The following is a 19,727-nucleotide window of genomic DNA, read 5'->3' as shown; positions in this document are numbered from 1 at the left end:
CAGCAACAAAGGCAGGACTACAGCTCCCGGCGTGCCTGGCTGACTCCGGCCGGCCGGGGAGGGGGGGGCGGAGGGCCGGGGCTGGCAGCCAAGCCGAGCCCGGGTGGGGAGTGTGCGTGTGCGTGTGCGTGTGTGTATCTGTGTGCATCGCTTCCCAGCAAATCAGCCGCGGCGCGCCGCCCCCCGCCAGGCAGCATCATTCCCCAGCAGCCCTTCCCCTCGCCTCTGTTTTCCTCCCTCATTCTCGCACGCAGGCAGGGCGCAGCGGCTGCGCCGCGATGAATGGGTGTCCGGAGGGGCAGGCGAGGCGTCCCCGGCCCGCCGCCCATGCCCACCGGCCCGCGCGCCCACCGGTCCCTGGCTACTAGCGGGAGCGAAGGAGAGGCTGGCGACCCGGAGCATCCCCTGCCCGCGACTCCGTCGGCCCCCCGGCTCCGTTATCCGCGGCCGCGGCGCAGCCCGGGCCCCCACGCCCAGCTGGCGGCGATGATCCGGCGTGGGGGGGCCACCCGCCACCGCGCGATGCTGCCGGGGCAGCGCGCCTGATCGCGTCCATTGTGCAGCGCGCCGGGGGAAAAGGCCGGGGGTAAATAACTGCAGCGGCCGCCGTCGCCAGCGGGAGGAAAACAAAACCCTGGACTCTGATCCATGCCTGTTTCCCGGGGAGTGGCCGGGGCAATTGTCTGTCTCCTAACGCGCGGGACCGTCGGGAAGCTGCAGCATCATGATGGCCAACAAACCCCGGAGCAGCGAGGCGCTGAAGGTGGTGGCCCGCTGCCGCCCCATGAACAGGAAGGAGGAGGCAGCAGGGTATGAGAGGATCTTGGAGATGGACGTGAAACTGGGTCAAGTGACCATCCGCAACCCCAGGGCCTCGCCGGGGGAGCTGCCCAAAACGTTCACCTTCGACGCTGTCTACGACGCCAGCTCCAAACAGGCGGACCTGTACGACGAAACGGTCCGGCCGCTCATAGACTCTGTGCTGCAGGGGTTCAACGGGACCATCTTTGCCTACGGCCAGACAGGGACTGGTAAGACGTACACTATGCAAGGGGCCTGGGCCGAGCCGGAAAAGAGGGGCATCATTCCCATTTCCTTCGAGCACATCTTCACCCACATCTCCCGGTCACAGAACCAGCAGTACCTTGTGAGGGCCTCATACTTGGAGATCTACCAGGAGGAGATCAGAGACCTCCTAGCGAAGGACCAGAGCAAGAAGCTGGAGTTGAAGGAGAACCCCGAAACGGGGGTTTACATCAAGGACCTCTCCTCCTTCGTGACGAAAAACGTCAAAGAGATCGAGCACGTCATGAACCTGGGGAGCCAGACCCGGTCAGTGGGCAGCACCAACATGAACGAGTACAGCTCCCGCTCCCACGCCATCTTCCTCATCACCATCGAGTGCAGTGAGACGGGGCTGGATGGTGAGGAGCACATCCGGGTGGGCAAGCTCAACCTGGTGGACCTTGCTGGCAGCGAGCGCCAGAGCAAAATGGGTGCCCACGGAGAGCGCCCCAAGGAAGCGTCCAAGATTAACCTCTCCCTCTCTGCCCTGGGCAATGTCATCTCAGCTCTAGTCGATGGCAAAAGCACACACATCCCCTACAGAGACTCCAAGCTGACCCGTCTGCTGCAGGACTCCCTGGGGGGCAACGCCAAGACAATCATGGTGGCCACCTTGGGCCCAGCCTCTCACAGCTACGATGAGAGCCTCTCTACCCTCAGGTTTGCCAACAGGGCCAAGAACATCAAGAACAAGCCCCGGGTGAATGAGGACCCCAAGGACACGTTGCTACGGGAGTTTCAGGAAGAGATTGTCCGGCTGAAAGCCCAGCTGGAGAAACGAGGCATGCTGGGGAAGAAGAGGCGAAGGAGCAGCCGGAGGAAGAAAGCAATGGATGGAGAAAGTGCCATGGAGAACGAAGGGGAGGATGACAATGAGGACGGCCTGGAGAAGAACATGGAGAATTACTTGAAGGAGCAAAAGGAGAGGCTGGAAGAGGAGAAGGCAGCTATTCAGGATGACCACAGCCTGGTGAGCGAGGAGAAGCAGAAGCTGCTGGAGGAAAAGGAGAAGATGATAGAGGACCTGCGGAAGGAGCAGGAGGCCACGGAGCTACTGGCCACCAAGTACAAGGTAGGTGTTGCCCCGCACCGGGTGCTTGTGAGTGATGTGGGGATGGGACCTGCGTTGCCTCCGGACCCGAGCGGGCTGCCTGAACCCGCGCTCCAGCAGGAGGTTCAAGCAGGGCGCCCGAGCGGAGCCGCGCGCCCCTGCGGAGCGGTGCCTGGGGCTGCTCTCAGGCGCCGACCCGCGTGGGCCGCTGCTGGGGTGCAGGGTGGGAGGAGCCATTTGGCAGAGGGTGAGGCCCTCACGGGCGGCATGAGTTTGGCGTGCTCAGCTCTTGCCCCGCTCTGCGTGACGAAGCAGCTTGCCGGGGGCGGGGGGGGGGGAAGTGCTGGGATGATGCTGCAGATCGACGCTGGCTGCGGTGACCCCCGGGGCACCGCCTGGCCGTTCCTGCCCGTCCCGGGGCTCCGGCCCAGCCGGCAGGGCGCTGCCTGGCACGCGCAGGGCTGCGAGCCCACCGCAGGGTCCGGCAGCTCTGCAGGGACCCTCCGGTTCCTTCCTCCCCATCCTCAATCCTTCCTGGTGCCCCGAGTCTCCTACCCGCAGCGGTCTGGGCGGGTGGGAGCGCGCAAGCGGCATCCTCCGGGCCGGGCTGCGAGGGGGCCGTGCCGTGGGGCTGGAGCAGGGGCTGCAGGGGGGCCACGGCCGTGGGGCTGGAGCAGGGGCTGCAGGGGGGCCATGCCATGGTCCCGGGGCTGGAGCAGGGGCTGCAGGGGGGCTGTGCTGCGGCCGTGGGGCTGGAGCAGGGGGGCGCTGTGGCCATGGGGCTGGAGCAGGGGCTGCAGGGGGGCCGTGGGGCTGGAGCAGGGGCTGCAGGGGGGCTGTGCTGCAGCCGTGGGGCTGGAGCAGGGGCTGCAGGGGGGCCGTGGGGCTGGGGCAGGGGCTGCAGGGGGGCCATGCCATGGTCCCGGGGCTGGAGCAGGGGCTGCAGGGGGGCTGTGCTGCGGCCGTGGGGCTGGAGCAGGGGGGGGCGCTGTGGCCATGGGGCTGGAGCAGGGGCTGCAGGGGGGCCGTGGGGCTGGGGCAGGGTCTGCAGTGGGGGCCGTGCCACAGCCATAGGGCTGGAGCAGGGGCCGCAGGGGGGCCGTGGGGCTGGAGCACCCCTGGGGGATGCATCCTGCAGCGCAGAGGTGCCCGGGCGGGCGCTGGGCTGCCGGGACTGCCCTGGGGCCGCTTCCCGCCCTGCCTTTAACTTCTGCGGGGGGGCGCGCGCGTGGGACGCCCGGGCGGGCGCCGGGGACTCCTGCGGCGGGCACGTGCATCCGGAGGGCCCTGCTCCGCGTCCTGGCCTTCGCCGCGGCCAAGCGCCGCGCGGGTCGGGGCTGGCAGCCGGCCGGCGGCGCGGCGGCCGGGAACTGCTGAGTAACGCGGCAGGGCCCGAGGCGGTGACTGCGCATCCGCCGGGCTCCCGCGCTTCCCGGCCGGCACCGCAGGCCTTCGGCCGCCCGCCGCCGGCAGATGTGCACCGTCGCCCTGGGGCGAGCTGCGCCCGCTCCCTCCCGCCCAGCCAGATGTGTTCCCCCTCGGACAGAGGTGGCCCGTGGTGCTCGGACAGATGTGTGGGGTCCCCCTCGAACAGATGTGTCCTGTACCTCTCAGACGCAGGCGCGTGCTGGCACTCGGACTGATGCGTGCTGTCCCCCCTTGGACAGATGTGCGCCATGGTGCTTGGACCGGTGTGCGCAGGCCCGCTCGGACAGATGCGCACCGTGGGACTCGGACAGATGTGTGCTATTCCCCCTTGGACAGATGTGCGCAATGGGACTTGGATCAACGTGTGTTGTGCCCCTCAGACAGATGTGCCCCATGGGACTCGGACAGATGTGTGGTGTCCCTCTCAGACAGATGTGCACCATGTTGCTCGGACATATGTGCACTGTGCCCCTCAGACAGATGTGCACCATGGTGCTCGGGACTGATGTGTGCTGCCCCCCTCAGACAGATGTGCACCGTGCTGCTAGGACAGGTGTGCAGTGCCCCCCTCAGACAGATGTGCCCCATGGTGCTCGGGACTGATGTGTGCTGCCCCCCTCAGACAGATGTGCCCCATGGGACTCGGACAGATGTGCACTGTCCCCCTCAGACAGATGTGCCCCATGGGACTCGGACAGATGTGTGGTGTCCCCCTCAGACAGATGTGCACCATGGGACTCAGACAGATGTGCGGTGTCCCCCTCAGACAGATGTGCACCATGGGACTCAGACAGATGTGCGGTGTCCCCCTCAGACAGATGTGCCCCATGGGACTCGGACAGATGTGTGGTGTCCCCCTCAGACAGATGTGCACCATGGGACTCGGACAGATGTGCGGTGTCCCCCTCAGACAGAGGTGCACCATGGGACTCAGACAGATGTGCGGTGTCCCCCTCAGACAGATGTGCACCATGGGACTCAGACAGATGTGCGGTGTCCCCCTCAGACAGATGTGCACCATGGGACTCAGACAGATGTGTGGTGTCCCCCTCAGACAGATGTGCCCCATGGGACTCGGACAGATGTGTGGTGTCCCTCTCAGACAGATGTGCCCCACGGGACTCAGACAGATGCATGCTGCCCCCCTCAGACAGATGTGCCCCGTGGGACTCAGACAGATGTGTGCTGTTCCCCCTGGGACAGATGTGCGCCGTCCCCCTGGGTCGATGTGCGCCGTACCGCTCGGTCGCTGGCGCCCTCAGCCCCAGCGCTGCCGTTGCCCCCGTTTCCCCCGCGAGCGCAAAGGTCCCCCCGGGAGCACGCTCGCCTCCTCCCCTGCCCCTCGCCGGGGGCCCTGCGCCCTGCGCCGGGCCCCTGGGACGGGACGAGGCCAGCGCCGCGGTTTCGCAGGGGGCAGGAGCCGGCCGCTGCTCCGTCGGCGGCCAGCGAGGTCGGGGCGCTCCAGTCCGCCGCCGCCGGGAGGGTCCCTGGGGCGAGGGGGGACCCGCCGCCGCCGCCACCACCGCCGCCGCCGGGAGCCTGCTGGGGAGGCTGCACCCACCGAAAGGTGGTCGAGCCGGGGCCGTGGCCGTGCCGTGCTGCCGCGAGACCGCGCCGGGCCCTGCGCGGGGGACGCCGGTCCCAGTTACACCCCGACAGAGCGACGTGGCGGCCCCGCGGCGGGGAGCCCACGCGGGGCGCAGTGCGGCGTGCCTGTGTCCTGCACCGCAGGCACAACCTCCTGCACAGCTGGGCACAACCCCCTGTACCGCTGGCACAACCCCCTGCACAGCCGGGCGCAACCCCCTGTACCGCTGGCACAACCCCCTGCACAGCTGGGCACAACCCCCTGTACCGCTGGCACAACCCCCTGCACAGCTGGGCACAACCCCCTGTACCGCTGGCACAACCCCCTGCACAGCCGGGCACAACCCTCTGCCCGCGTCTGCTCAGACACCCTGCACATGTGTGCACAGACACCCTACATGTGTGTGCAGACATCCGGCACGTGTGTGCACCGACACCCTGCATGTGTGTACAGACACCCTATGTGTGTGCACAGACACTCAGCCTGTGTGTGCACAGACACCCTACACATGTGTGCGCAGACACCCAGCACGTGTGTGCACAGACCCCCTGCATGTGCGCACAGACACCCAGTCTGTATGTGTGTGCAGACACCCTACATGTGTGCGCACAGACACCCTGCACGTGTGTGCAGACACCCAGCCTGTGCGTGCAGATACCCAGCACGTGTGTGCACAGACCCCCTGCATGTGTGCACAGACACCCAGCCTGTGTGTGCGCAGACACCCAGCGTGTGCGCACAGACACCCAGCACGTGTGCAGACACCCAGCCTGTGTGTGTGCAGACCCCCAGCACGTGTGTGCGCAGACACCCAGCACGTGTGTGCATAGACACCCTGCATGTGTGCACAGACCCCCAGCCTGTGTGTGCGCAGACACCCTGCATGTGTGTGCACAGACACCCTGCACATTTGTGCACAGGCACCCAGCCTGTGTGTGTGCAGACACCCAGCACGTGTGCACAGACACCCTACATGTGTGTGCAGACAGCCGCCACGTGTGTGCACAGACACCCTGCATGTGTGTACAGACACCCTATGTGTGTGCACAGACACTCAGCCTGTGTGTGTGCACAGACACCCAGCCTGTGTGTGCGCAGACACCCAGCACGTGTGTGCACAGACCCCCTGCATGTGTGCACAGACCCCCAGCCTGTGTGTGCGCAGACACCCTACATGTGTGTGCACAGACACCCTGCGTGTGCGCACAGACACCCAGCACGTGTGCAGACACCCAGCCTGTGTGTGTGCAGACCCCCAGCACGTGTGTGCGCAGACACCCTGCACGTGTGTGCACAGACACCCTGCAGGTGTGCACAAACACCCTACACATGTGCGCAGACACCCTGCACATGTGTGCACAGGCACCCAGTCTGTGTGTGTGCAGACACCCTGCACGTGTGTGCACAGACACCCTGCATGTGTGTGCCCAGACCCCCCGCACGTGTGCGCGGACACCCTGCACATGTGCACAGACACCCTATGTGTGTGCGCCCAGACCCCGTGCACGTGTGCCCCCAGACGCAGCCTGCCCACCCACCGTGCGCACGAGCACCCCTGCGGCACGCGTGCCCCCCCCCCCGGCCCTGCACCCGGGCGCCCGCATCCTGCACGCGCCCGCCCGCCCGCCACGCGCCCCTGCGCACCGGCTCCCCGGTCGCCTTGCAAGCGCTTGGCGGCCGGCGGTGCTGAGCACCCTCGGGCTGCCCTCCCCCTCCCCAACCTCGGCCTGGGCGCGTGGGGACGGGGCGCAGAGAGGCCCCGGCTGCCCCTGGGACGAAGCTCGGGCAGGGTTGTTCCCTGTCTCAGGTCTCCTTGAAACCCCTGAGCTTCCAAAGCCGTCGTTCATTCACGGCAGCTGTTTATTCCAGCCAAGCTTGTCCTTCCCCCCGGCGGATCCCAGTTCTGCTCTACTTCCCTCCAGGCCCTTCGGTTTAGGACAGCAGCTTATCTCAGCTGTGGCCTCTCACAAGCCGCAGCAAGCCCACGGGTGACCCACAAAGAGCACCAGGGGCTTTCAGCCCTTGGGGAGATGGCCCATCCCGTCCTTCGCCCTAGCCTCACGCCCGCGGTGGGTGGCCTCGGGCAAGGCCAAAAACGGGTCTCTGGGCACGGTTTGGAGAAGCCCGGCCGGCAGCAGAAGACAACGGGAGCCGGGGCAGGGCGGCCCAGCAGCCCCTTTCCTCAGAGGCTAAATGTCACCCATCTCGGTGGCTCTGCCGCGCGGAAATGGAGGCGCCGAAAAGCCAGGGCCGCTTCTGTGAGAGCTTTTCGGCAGCCCTGGTAAGGTTTGGCAGCGCCCGGCCGTGATCTTTCAGGATGACTTGCACAGCTCTCAAAAACAGCTGTATTTGAAAACAACCCTCTCCAGTCTTGGTTTCCCTCAGGTTCCCTTGTGGGGCAGGAGATTTTCATCACGGGGCAGGAGGGAAGGAGGATGGACGCGATCCTGGGCAATACGCTCTAGAGGACCCTGGTTGAGCAGGGAGGTTGGACTAGATGATCTCCAGAGGTCCCTTCCAACCTCAACCATCCTGTGATTCTATGGAGGTTAGGACGAATGAGGGAGATGCTCGGGAGATGCCAGGGCTACAGAAATGCTAACCATTATTTTAAATTTCAGCAAATTGGAGCCGGAGGTTAATTCTGTCCCTCAGGGGCAGCTGTGATCCTTCCTGACTCCCTACCCCAGTGCACGTGATCAGGGCATCTCCTGTCCCCACCAGTGGCACGTCCCCGCTACGGGCTGGGGGACGCAGCGCGGCTAGCCACGGGCTCCCCGGCGCAGGGATGCTCAGCCCTCGCGGTAGCACCTGGGGACAGGTCAGAGCCCGTGCTGAAGCCCTCCCCACCTCCCTGCCCGGAGCAGACCGCGTTCAGGCAAGAGACGCCCTCTGACTCCCCCAACCTCTTCTGCCTTCCCAGGCCATGGAGAGCAAACTGCTCATCGGTGGCAGGAACATCATGGACCACACCAACGAGCAGCAGAAGATGCTGGAGCTGAAGCGGCAGGAGATAGCTGAGCAGGTAATGGCTGTGTTCGTGGGGGGCTGGCCCAGCTTCTGTCCACAAAACCTGAGGCCAGACCCATCCTTGCTGCTCACGGGCAGATCTCCTGCCATGCCCGTTCCCTCTGGCATGGCACTGGCCGATCAGCAGAGCGTGCTGCTCCAGTGTGCCACCTTAAAGGTGGCAAACTAACTCTTCCAGATGCTGCCGACCCCCACAGGAGCCGGCACACGCAGGTGGGTCTGTAACCGGATGGTCCTAGGGCTCTGCCCAGGCACCAGGCGACACTGCAAGCTCAGCAACACCGAGCATTGGCTCCCGTCTGCCAGAAAGGGAAACGAGCTTGAAAGCAGCTGCCTTAGGCTCCAAGGCAAGGGTTTCTGAAGGGGATTCGGTTCCTTGTCCCATGCTGAGCTCTGTGCATTTTTCTCCTTGCTGCAGAAACGCCGGGAGAGGGAGATGCAGCAGGAGATGTTGCTGCGGGATGAGGAAACCATGGAGCTGAGGGAGACTTACACATCTCTGCAGCAGGAGGTGGAGATCAAAACCAAAAAGCTGAAGAAGGTGAGAGAGCACAACGGGCCTTAGCAGTGGAGGGGTGGGCTTTGTCGGGGATAGCAACGCCGGGGAATTGCTGCTTGGCCCATATTATAAGGGATTAGAGGGGGGTCTGACCTGCTCCCTGTACGCTGAGCAAAGCACCCGCCAGATATGCAGCGGTTTATGCTGGCTGCTGCAAGTCCATGGAGGCACGTGGCTGGTAGAACTTCAGTGTGTGCCACCAGGGACAGTACAGGCTGCTCAGGCCGCTGCGACCTGCTCCCAGGACCTGCTAGCCTGGATGAAGCTCTGAGGGCTACGACCGTGTCCCCGGCTGAGCCAGGGCACGCTTGGTCTGCAGCTCTCAGAGCCCACAGGCAATAGGTAGCACCTGCGCTAAGGCACAAAAGACACTGAGGCTCTCCATCCAGCAGGCCCCAGGGAGGCAGCGGTTTCATCTAGGCTTGAGGGTCTACAGGGCAGGTGGTGGGCAGGTCAGACTTGAGAGCAGGCTTGAACTCCTTAGCTGAGTGGGCACGGGACAGGCTTCCCCTGGCTTGCTCTTGGACACACTCTGCTGGAAGGCTCCGTTGGACCTGTCCTTCAGGCCACCAGAGCCTCAGGGTTTTCGGCAGCCAGCAGGCTTGTCCGAGGCACAGGGCAAACTGGGGCAAAATCCCAGAAGTGGCTCAGGGGCACAGGTGCTAACTGAAGTCCTCTTCTCTGTCTCCCAGCTGTATGCCAAGCTGCAGGCTGTAAAGGCAGAGATTCAGGATCAGCACGACGAGTACATCCGAGTCCGTCAGGACCTGGAGGAGGCACAAAACGAGCAGACGCGGGAGCTGAAACTCAAGTAGGTGTTCCTTCTCCTTCCTGGGAACGGGTGCATCATCGCTTTTGGCCACCCACAGGCAAAGGGAGGACGGGGTCCATGGCTGGAGGGAATGATACTCTTATTGACAGGGGTAACAAAACTCTTCCTATTCCATCAGTAATGGCAGAAGAAGGTGTTAAATACATTTAAACCTGTCGAGCTAGATGACTTTTAGGCAAGAGTATTAAAATAACTGCTGGAAAAGGTTTTGAACTATTAGGGTTCATTTTTTACCAAACTTGGACTGGGAGAAAAAGCTGATGTAGCTCATATATTTTAAAAAAATCAAATCTGACAGCACAGCTACCTATTGACAGCTTAGTCTGACCACAGTTTGTGCTAAAAACATAGAAAGCCAATACTGAGTTTCTGACAGCAAATGGGAAGGACAACGGTGTAATGAACGCAAGTGAGCTATAGAGTTTTTGACTTAAAACTACTTTGAAAGACCATAAAAACCGACAGAAAAGGCACTGTGAAGTCAAGATGGGCTATAAACTGGTTAACCGACAGTGCAATCGTAGTCGGAAATAAATATTCCCTAACAGGCGATACCTGGGGACCGGGTCTTGCCCAAAAGCTATCTTTATTAATGGTGTAGAAAACTCATACAGTAAAGTCATTGTGGAGGAGAAACGCAGATGACTTAGAGCTGGCGGAGCGGTGGGGCCAGGTCAGTCGGGCTCATCAGAAAAACACAGCGAAATGCAAGATCGGGTGCCGAGGACAGTGGCGGGAGGGCAGCTGCTGGGGACCCTGGTGGGGTCCCAGTCTCTCTGGTGAGCCCGAGGCTCAAGGGTGCTCCCAGCACGGCGGTGTCACCCACGACAGCCGGGTAGTATTTCTCCTTCAGAAACTTTCCACCAGGAAATGCAGATTTCATGCAGGAGTTGCGTTTAATGGATCTGTTTTCAGTTCAAGTGGTTATTGAGGTTTTTTGGAAAAAAATTAGAAAATTTATGAATATTTTGGCCTTTTCAAGACAAAACGCTTTTTGCTAGAAACAAAATTTCATTTTGAATATTGCTACATTTTCCTTTGAACATGATTAAAACTTCTTAAAACCCTGCAGACTCAAATAAGACTCAATTTGTCTACCTGAAACTATTTTCTATAGCTTCTCAGTTTGTTCCCCCCCCCCCAAAAATGTGAAAAAATTCCCTTTGGGGTCAGTTTTATATGATTGTGTTTCCCTTTTTTCCCTTCTGGTCTGGCAGCTCTGCAGCAGGCAGACATAATGTGGTCCTCGGCTGTACAAGGAGCAGAGTGAATATCACTTCTGAAGGTGTTCTGCTGGGACAGCAGGACCAGTTCTGATTTCCATCCTCCAACGGGATTTTGAAAATGAATTAAGCCTTAAAGAAAACAAAACAAAACAAAAAAAAAACCCAAAAGGCAAAAAAAGAATGATCCGGGGCTGAGAGGAAATAACTCTTACGAAGAATGACATTGCTGGCCTGATGCAAGAGCCGCTGAGTGACTCTTTGGCCTGATTTAGGCAGGTCGCTGTAATTCTGACCTTACCAAATATAGTTGACATGACTCAGAGACCTGGGCAAGTAACCAAGGATTAAGGTAGCTTTGCTCTGAAAGGAGGATTGGGAAGAATTTACCGGTTGGTATCCAGAGCCGGCATGGACAGGCTAGCACTTTGCACGTGAATTAGGCAGGGATAAATGGATAAGTGGAGGAAGCGGCTGACTTTTAAAAGCCAGCTCAACCTGCTGCTGATAGAGGAACTTGGGTGCTGGCCCCCGGGGCGCTCTCAGGAAGGACAAGCTGCCTCCAGCCAGGTCTCCAGGCCTTCATGCCCCCTGCCGGGTCTGGGGGCCGTGCTCTGCCTGCAGGAGGTTTCCCACGCTGTGTGAATTAGTTCCCTCGTTTGCAGAGCGCTTTGAGGGTGCAAAGCGCCAGACAACGTGCGCTAAGCATTGCAGTGGCTCAGGGGACTCATTTCAGGGAACGGACTGGTCAGGAAACGCAGGGTTATTGTCAGAAAGGAAAGCTTTTAGAGCTGATGATGTTTCTTCCGCTCCCCTCTGAACGATAGTCTTCCTCTGCCCTTTCTCTCCCCTGTCTCGCTCGCTCGCTGCCTCTCTCGCCTTTTGGGTCTATTGCTTCAACCTCTTTGTTTTCACCTGCTCCTCTCCTCCTTTCCCACCCTGCACTCATGCTACCATCTCCTGGCTATTTTTCTGTTTCCCTGCACATCTCCCTCTTTTTCTGACCATCCCTCCCCTTCCTTTCTGCTTCCTTCTTCTCCCTTTCCTTCCTGTTTTCTATTATTTGTCACATTAACTCCTTCCTTCCTTGTTCTTTCCTACCCTGTTGCTCCTTGCCCTTTCTCTCTCCTGACATGTTATTTGCTCAGGTACTTGATCATTGAGAATTTTATCCCACCGGAAGAGAAGAATAAAATCATGAATCGCCTGTACTTTGACTGTGAAGAGGACCAGTGGAAGTTCCAGCCGCTTGTGCCTGCTGGAGGGTACGTCTGTGGTTCAGGGAGGAAAACTTGGCTCCCAGCTCTGCTCTCTGCAGCAGTATTGCCTCCCTGCTAGCCTGCGAGCTCAGGGGGAAGCTCTAGAGAACGGGTACAAGAAGCTAGGCCTGGCCTCTGCCTGCAGCAGTGGGACATCTTAGGGAAGACCTGGAACCTGGGGATGTGGTGCCGCTGACAGCGGGGATCCAGGAAAATACCGCAGCTCTCTGCTGATGGAAATGCACTCCCACGTCTGCCAAGTCTTGGTCATGTGAGAAAGGCCAGGAAGGGCTATTCTTCAGCATTCTGAATTCAGAGAGGGGTAGACAAGCTTAGTTCTCCACTGTTTGGACAAATTTATTTTCTAATAAATGTTTCTCTCTTAATTTATTTTCAGAAACAGCAGCCAAATGAAGAAGAGGCCTACCTCTGCAGTGGGCTACAAGAGACCCATTAGCCAATATGCCCGTGTGGCCATGGCTATGGGATCTCATCCTAGGTACCGGGTAAGTGGGAGGACATTGGTGCACACCTGGGTGGCAAGAAGTCATTTGATCAGGGGAGGAACAGGTGGATGGATGGATGGATAGATGGAATAAATAAGCTTGTGATAATTTGAGACACTTAGATGAAACTCCCAGCTTTAGAAACCTCAACCTCATTTGCCAGGATCAACAGCTGTGCCTATTGACCGATCCTTGAACGGCTGGCTCACTGACTCAGGCAGCCCTTGTGATTAGACTGAAAGGATGGGGGCCGTTCAGTCTTGTCTCTGCTGGATGCAGTGCCATGAAAGACCTGAACAGCCCAAGTAGGCCAGGGAGCCTGGCCCCAGTTTCAGAGCTTGCCTTGTTGCTGCTCTAATCAGAAGAGTTTCCCTCTCCCTAGTGTGTAGTTCAGCTTCTCTCAGCAGTTCAGTTCAGCAGTGTTGATCTGCCTCAGTTGGTACCATGTTTTGCCTCACAGTGACTTCCCATGTTGGCTTTCTCTTTGCCCTGTCCGGCTGCAGGCTGAGAACATCATGTTCTTGGAGCTGGACCTCTCCCCTCCAGCCGTGTTTGAGTTTGAACGGACCAGGGACCCGGCTGAGCAGGACCCACGAGCTCTCCACCTGGAGAGGCTGATGCACCTGGACAGCATCCTAGAACGGCCAGCAGCCTCCAGGGTGAGGAAGTCTAGGTCCTGGTAAGTGCTCGACAGGATGGTGGAATGCACTGATGCCACAGAGCTGGTTAAGGCAAGGATGCTGACGTGCTGGGGAGCACATGGGCCAAAGAAGTCACAGCAGAGAGGAAGCTGCAAACCCAAAGCTGCAGGCAGCTGTGGGCCCTGGCATTGGGAATGGAACGGTGTCTCCTGCCAGCTCGCCCCCGTGTCTATCCCCCTGCAAACCATCCTCGCCTGGGGCCTTTTCAGCTCGGGGGCCACGGAACCTGTCCACTCGGCAGCTGTGCCCTCTGCCGTGCCCTCGCCTCCACCGTGACCCCGTACCCATGAGTCAGACTCTAATTAATTAGTTTCTCGTCTGGCACACTCACTGCAGTCAGGATGTCTCCCCAGAGCTGCCAGAGGACAGCGTTTGTGCTAGGACCGTATTACAGGAAGCCGTTTCCCGTTTCTATTTTGAGGCGGACTGAGCAGCCCGAGGGGAACCTGGGCCAGAATTTTTGAATCTGGGAACCTAAATACTAACACCTAATTTGCGTTCAGACATTTAAATTACGGTTCAGCAGGATCACCTATTCTCCTGGTTCTTCTTGGGTTTGAAACTAGCCTTGAACTGTTAGTGTGAGATTACATTTAAAAAAATGGTTAATGTTACTTTTGTAATGGTTGTTAAATGAGTATTAAAGACAGGACAATGATATAAGAAATATAAAAGGTATTGTGCAGTCCAGCACTGGATTTCCCTTAGTGCTGCTTGCTTCTCAGCAAGTCACTGGGAAAATGGCTGGACTTCTGGCAGAAGGGGAGAATAAGAGACAGAGGAAGGACAAGGAAAACAAGCTTTCTCTTTTTCTCACCCCCTTCCAGGTGCCAGACCCCACGGTCACTGCCATCCTCAACCACGCATGTTTCCCTCACCTCCAGTTCCCCGCGCACCTCCACGATGCCAGCTCAGGAGTGACATCCTGGACCCCCTTGTCCCTGACACCTTCACACAACAAAGACTGTGCCCCGTGGACGGCTGCCTTCCAGCACGAGGGGCCAAGGAAGGGGCCCCAGCTGGCCGCATCTCCATCAGTCCCAGTTCGTCTTTGTCTTCAGCTACTTTGTGTGCGCGTGTGTTTGTGTGAGACATTCATAAGCAGCTCCCAGCGGGATGAGAGCTGCCCCCTCTTTCCTTCTCACCCCCCACCCCCCTAATCTGGATCTGTCACTTTATTTATTTAATGTATTTATTTATGGAGTGGTTGATGATGCAGAGTCAGGAGGCGCATTCAGACTGCAGGACATCCAAGGCTAGCAGTGCGCACCATGCAGATGACTTCTCTGGTAGTCTCAGCTCCCGCCTCTCCCCACAACACTGTTGCAACAACCGTGCAAGACCGGAACCTGTACCAGGAATGCAGCTGGAGTGGGTGCGAGCTGCGTTTCCTTTGTGCCACCGATGTACTGCCCACCTCTAATGTACAGTTGTATTCCTCAGAGCAGATGAGAGAGAGCAAGCTCCCTCACTCTGATGGCTTTGGCACAAGATGAGACAACTCAGAACTCTCCATGCTACCGTTTGCTTTGCTGGATCCCACCCGAATTTCCGGGTTTATGCACCCGGTCATGGCAACTTCTACAGGAATTTGGAGACTTTCTCGTGGTAGAATCTTAAGTTGGGCTTGTTAAAGACCAAGAGAGACTCTCCATGCTGCATCAACAGTGGTGGCAGCAATGACATCTCACTGACTTCTGGGCATGACTGTCACTCTGTGAATGCCAGCTCAATCCACAAAGAGGGGTTGCAAATTAACCAAACAAAGTCAGTCTCAATACTCCTGGGACTTTGTTCATCTGTGCCACCTTCTGGAGATGGCCGGTCCTGCCCTGTTAGGTTGTCTGACATCCAATTTGCTTCAGTCCTTGACTAAGTGGGTGTATAACTCGTTAGAGCAAGAACAGCAGATGGAAATCTCCATCCCAGTCCACCGACCCCTCCCAAAGAAACACAGAGCTTGGGGAGCAACATTATCAAACTAAGTGAAACCAGAGAGGACATTGTCCACCATCCTGGCAACTAAAGGCAATGAAGAAATGCAGGGCAAATTGGTGATGCCAGGAGAAGTGGCTCTCCTCTGGGCTGGGTAATATTACACAGCATTCATGTGATAGTCTGGAGAACATTTCTGGCCACTGCATGGGCTGCGGAGGGGGAGATAATGGATATGAAATGGATAATGCATAAGAGAGGGACAAGCAAGAGATGGATGAAAAAGGGGCAAGCAATAAAGAACCTGTCTGGCACAAAGCAGAGAAATTTAAAACCCATCTCTGAAAGTGCCAGGCCAGCAACTTGGGCATAGGAAGCTACAGTCTACCTGGGATGGCTTTCAGGTGTGTGGCGATGGGGGTGATCAAGTTGTTTTACAGAATGCCAATGAATGAGAGAGTGACTCACCTGGTTCATGCGGGAAGATATGGGTCTTGAAATGGATATATTCTGAAGCTGGTCACTGGGGAGGCAAAAGTGAAAAGAGTATAGGTAGGAACACTGTTTTCTAGAGATCAAGAGAATTTCCCTTTGAGGACTGTTCATGACTCATCCTGATGCCTCCTGCACTTAGGACCTCTTCCAGGCCCTGTGGGAGGGAGGGAGAGGAATGAGGCAGTGAAGTGGACAGGAGATATCAGTTGCATCTACTTTAAAGCAGTGATAGTCCTACCTAAAAACGTCCCAGCAGCACTCTCCATGTGGCTGGGCTGTGGGGTGAACAGACCTTCAAGCTGTTCTGACACGTTCCCTGCTCTACTGTTCCTCTTTCTTCTGTAACATCATCCTGCCTTGCATTCTTGATCTTTGCCCTGTGCTACCATCTTCCCTTCCCTGCCTATATCCCATAACACCTTCTGCCTCTCTGAAATCTTTGTCCTTCTTCTCTCCTATTCCAGAGGGAAGTAACTGAGTTGAGGATTATTTTGAGAAGCTGTAGGCTGCTCCCTCCTCCTAGGACTGAACTTATTCCCTCAAGCAGCAGCTGGGTCTGTTCCTTCCATCCACAAGACCTACTCAAAGTTCAGAGAAGCCTAGTCCCAGGCACTGTAGCTATGGAGAGCAAAGGCCCATCCTTGCAAAGCCCCCTGCTATTTAAAAGAACCCATCATCTGGTAGGATGTTGAATTGTCTCATGGGTTTCCATCCGAACACAAGCTTGCCTTGAAATCCTATATGTGGACAGGGAATCAAAGAGCGAACGTAGGTTCTGTCGGAGTGAGGCTGCACGGTTGTGTAGGGAAGGGAGTCACCGTGAAGGAAGAGTGCCCAAGCCTCCTCAGCACAGGATATGGCCGTGGAACTGGCCTGTCCCACCATCCTCTTTCACAGATGGAGGAGAAGGGTGTACAAGGAAGGGAGTTTTAGGAGCGGAAGACTGTTGTCTTTCACAGATTATGGTGTGTTCTTTATGTCCACAAACGCCACCAATACCCAGTGTACTGTCCGTATACATCACATGAAGCATATTGGCTCTGGAACTTATGAAACCCATTGGACCAAAGAGACCCACTTCTTTCTCTCTTTCATTTTCAGGCTATTCTCTGGGAGTAAGGGTCAGAAAGTATAGACCTAAGGAAGGGAAGAAATTGTCTACAGGGCAGCCTGCAGAAATATTCTTCTTCCTTTCTTTCTTGGTTTTGCAGTTTCCCATGTTCACCTTCAGTCAGATACACAGCTAGCTAAGGCCTGACATGGTGAACAGGTGACAGATTCTCATTTACCACCATTCTCTGTCCGGAGCACAGGAGATAAAGCTCAAGAGAAGATAGTTTCCTCTCGTTCCCCCTTGCTTATCCCAGGCCATGGTACGTCTCCCACAGCACCCAGTCTCCAGAGGGACTTTCCTGTGCCACGGCAAAGGACACAGTTCCGACAGACTGTGGCCACAATGGGATCCACATGGAAACCCTCCCAGCTGTGTCAGTCATCCCACCGGACACACCTCCCGGCTGGTGACAGGCATCAGAGATTTGACACAGACTGTGGGTGTTAGGATGCATCACTTGCCCTGCTCTGAATTTGGCTTTTGGGGCTTTTATGTTCTAGGAAGGCCCCACAGCTAGATGTCCCCTGTTGATGGTGTTAAGACAGGCATGTGTGGCTGTGTGCATGCATGTGATGAGTATCCGTGTGCAGAGAACAGGGGTGAGTTGCTTTCAATGTCCAAGTGCTGCTTTCGACGCCTCTGCTGTGTGTAGGTCTGAAAAATCTCATGTGCGCTCTCTTTCTCTACCCGCTGCTGCCAAAAACCTCACAATCTTCTCAGCACAAAACCCAAGGAAGGTTGTAAATATATAGTGATTATTTAAGATGAGAAGCAACAAGCTAGCACTGGTGTCTTCCCTCTGCCTTGGTACAACAGGCTGGGTCACTCCACAGCCTCACTGCATTGCTGCAACAAACTCAGATGTATATTTGTAATGTTCTTTGTTCTTTGTATGTTGGTGTGTATGTATTTACATATGAATGTATGTGGGTGGGTGTGTGGGTGCGAGCTTGGGTATGTAGCCGGGGATCTATTTACCTTCAATGTGAGTGACTGTACAGGGGGGCAAATTCCAGAGGGGGTTGGTGGGCTGGGTTTGGGCTTTTTTTTGTTTGTTTATTTAGTGGGGTTTTTTTGTTTGTTTGTTTCAGATTTGGATTTTTTTTTTGCAGGGCGTGGGTTTGGGTCTGTTTTGGATTGATTGACAAGGTGAGGGCCTTGATTAGGACCAAATTTTCGTGCCTGTTGCTATGGTGATTTATTTAGAAATCAAAAGTTTACTGTATGGTGGCCCATCCTTGTCACTCTATACATATAATATACAGGACATATTATAAATATATATATATTATACATACTGTATGGAGAGAGGTCATTAATCTCACACCCCCCCACCCCCCGGCTTTGGATGGACACCTCTTCAATATTCTGTAATGTAGCTTTGACTCCGTGCTGGAAACGAACAGAAAGTGCCAGCACCCTTCAAAAAGCGGCAATGACAACAATAAAGGAATGAGCATCGTTGCAAAGAATGCCTGTAGCCTCATTCATTCGCAGCTCTTTCCAGCAGGAACCCACTAGAATTGGGATGCAATAACATAAATCAGTCTGACTAAGCACAGTTCCACATGATGTAACCGGTGGCTTGCTCAGAGGAATCGCAGATCCTTTGTCTAAGCATTTGGAGCAAAGGTTTAGGATTAGGAGTCTTGTTTCTGCATGAACTGGGGTGATGTTGCCTGGTTGGCTTGACTTCTCCATATATTTTTCCTGTTTCATATCTGATACAGCGTTTGCACTAAAGCAACTGCATTTTGCAGGAAGCTTCAGTGAGACAAGATCTAAGCAACAAAAGCTATTTTTATACTACTAACTAAATTGTGCGAGGGCACGAGCACTGTTGCTGAATCATCTATGACCCTAAGTTAACCTGTTCCTGGCACAGTGTGGCCTGGGCCAACTGCACTCTCCCAGACCATCTCCAGACAGGGTTCAGAAGTTAGCACGGACCAGAAACCTTTCTGAATAGGCAGTCTGGATACGTCCAACCAGTGCGGCTGCAAGAGCTTGAAGAATATGGAGAGGCCCATGCAAAACTGGTAAGCTGATTTAGAGGGGGTTTCACTTCACGTGCTTGTCCACTTCCTTCCAACTTAGTAACAATGACATCAGGAACAGGCCCTGGCACTTGGTTTATCAATGTAGATTGAAGCAAAAGCTCCACAGCCTGCTCGAGGCAAAGCACGTGAGGTTAGACAAAGCGTTAGGTTAGGCACAGGAGGAGGGATGGCCAGACACGTATGCAGGTCCTACGCAGTGCTGGGAGTGGTTCTTACGGAGGAAGGCATGAGGAAGGAGTAAAGAGACCAGGAGTAAAAGAAAACGAAGGGAAGTACGTTTCTGCAGGGCTAAAGGAAGACAGCTGCAGCACATAGCGAGAGCAAGGAAGAACCCACAGGCTTTCAAACGTATCAAAACCGTTGGTGCAAACAGGAGTTTTGATAGCCGAAGCAGCGAGCAGGGAACATGAATACTGAGAGCACGGAAGAGGCTGGTCATCTTTACTCCCAAGTGCCACTGTATTTTTCCCATGCCACTTCTTATGGGAAACTCCTTAAAAAAAACACCTGCAAAGCCATTAAATTACCATGATTCAGGATTTTCCTTAGAAGTCCTTCCTGTCATGGTATTTACAAAACACTTCAGAAGTACGAGGCACCTGATGCTGAGCGTGGCTTACTACTCCAGCCGCAACTTCCTGGCGCTCCCCAGCTTGTTAAACCATGGCTCTTCCTTGCAAGCATCCCTTGTAAGCTCTGTTCGCGGGCAGCCTGCGTGCCCTTAGGCATAAGGACAAGGATGTGGACAAAATTAGGGACAAGGCACACAACGAGAGGGAAAAGAAAAGGAAGCAAGAAGGCAGTCTTGCATTAGGTGCATTAGTAGTATGAGAAAGATGAATCACTATACATCAGGGAATGAATGGTTGTATCAGAGAAAA

General features: G+C 56.4%; 1 protein-coding gene across 1 annotated transcript; it reads left to right on the top strand.

The window, feature by feature from the left end:
• Positions 1 to 215: 215 nt before the first annotated feature.
• On the top strand, positions 216 to 18,252 carry KIF3C (kinesin family member 3C). The gene is made up of 8 exons (XM_009669653.2): positions 216 to 2,137; positions 8,056 to 8,157; positions 8,581 to 8,703; positions 9,414 to 9,532; positions 11,925 to 12,041; positions 12,433 to 12,541; positions 13,045 to 13,220; positions 14,070 to 18,252. Exons 1-8 carry the CDS (start codon positions 725 to 727, stop codon positions 14,161 to 14,163), a joined length of 2,253 nt encoding a protein of 750 aa, XP_009667948.1. The 5' UTR covers positions 216 to 724; the 3' UTR covers positions 14,164 to 18,252.
• The last annotated feature ends 1,475 nt before the right edge of the window (positions 18,253 to 19,727 follow it).

The sequence above is a fragment of the Struthio camelus genome, chromosome 3 (assembly GCF_040807025.1).
Source record: "Struthio camelus isolate bStrCam1 chromosome 3, bStrCam1.hap1, whole genome shotgun sequence".
Classification (NCBI taxonomy): domain Eukaryota; kingdom Metazoa; phylum Chordata; class Aves; order Struthioniformes; family Struthionidae; genus Struthio; species Struthio camelus.
Note: the sequence above shows the minus strand (reverse complement) of the source record. Positions and strands in the feature narration are given on the sequence as shown.

What these genes read in the sequence shown, in the direction of transcription:
- KIF3C (XM_009669653.2), top strand. Translation starts at nt 725, where the DNA reads ATGATGGCCAACAAACCCCGGAGCAGCGAGGCGCTGAAGGTGGTGGCC. An exon ending in TACTGGCCACCAAGTACAAG is followed by an intron (nt 2,138 to 8,055) that starts GTAGGTGTTGCC and finishes CTGCCTTCCCAG; the next exon opens with GCCATGGAGAGCAAACTGCT. An exon ending in GTGAGGAAGTCTAGGTCCTG is followed by an intron (nt 13,221 to 14,069) that starts GTAAGTGCTCGA and finishes ACCCCCTTCCAG; the next exon opens with GTGCCAGACCCCACGGTCAC.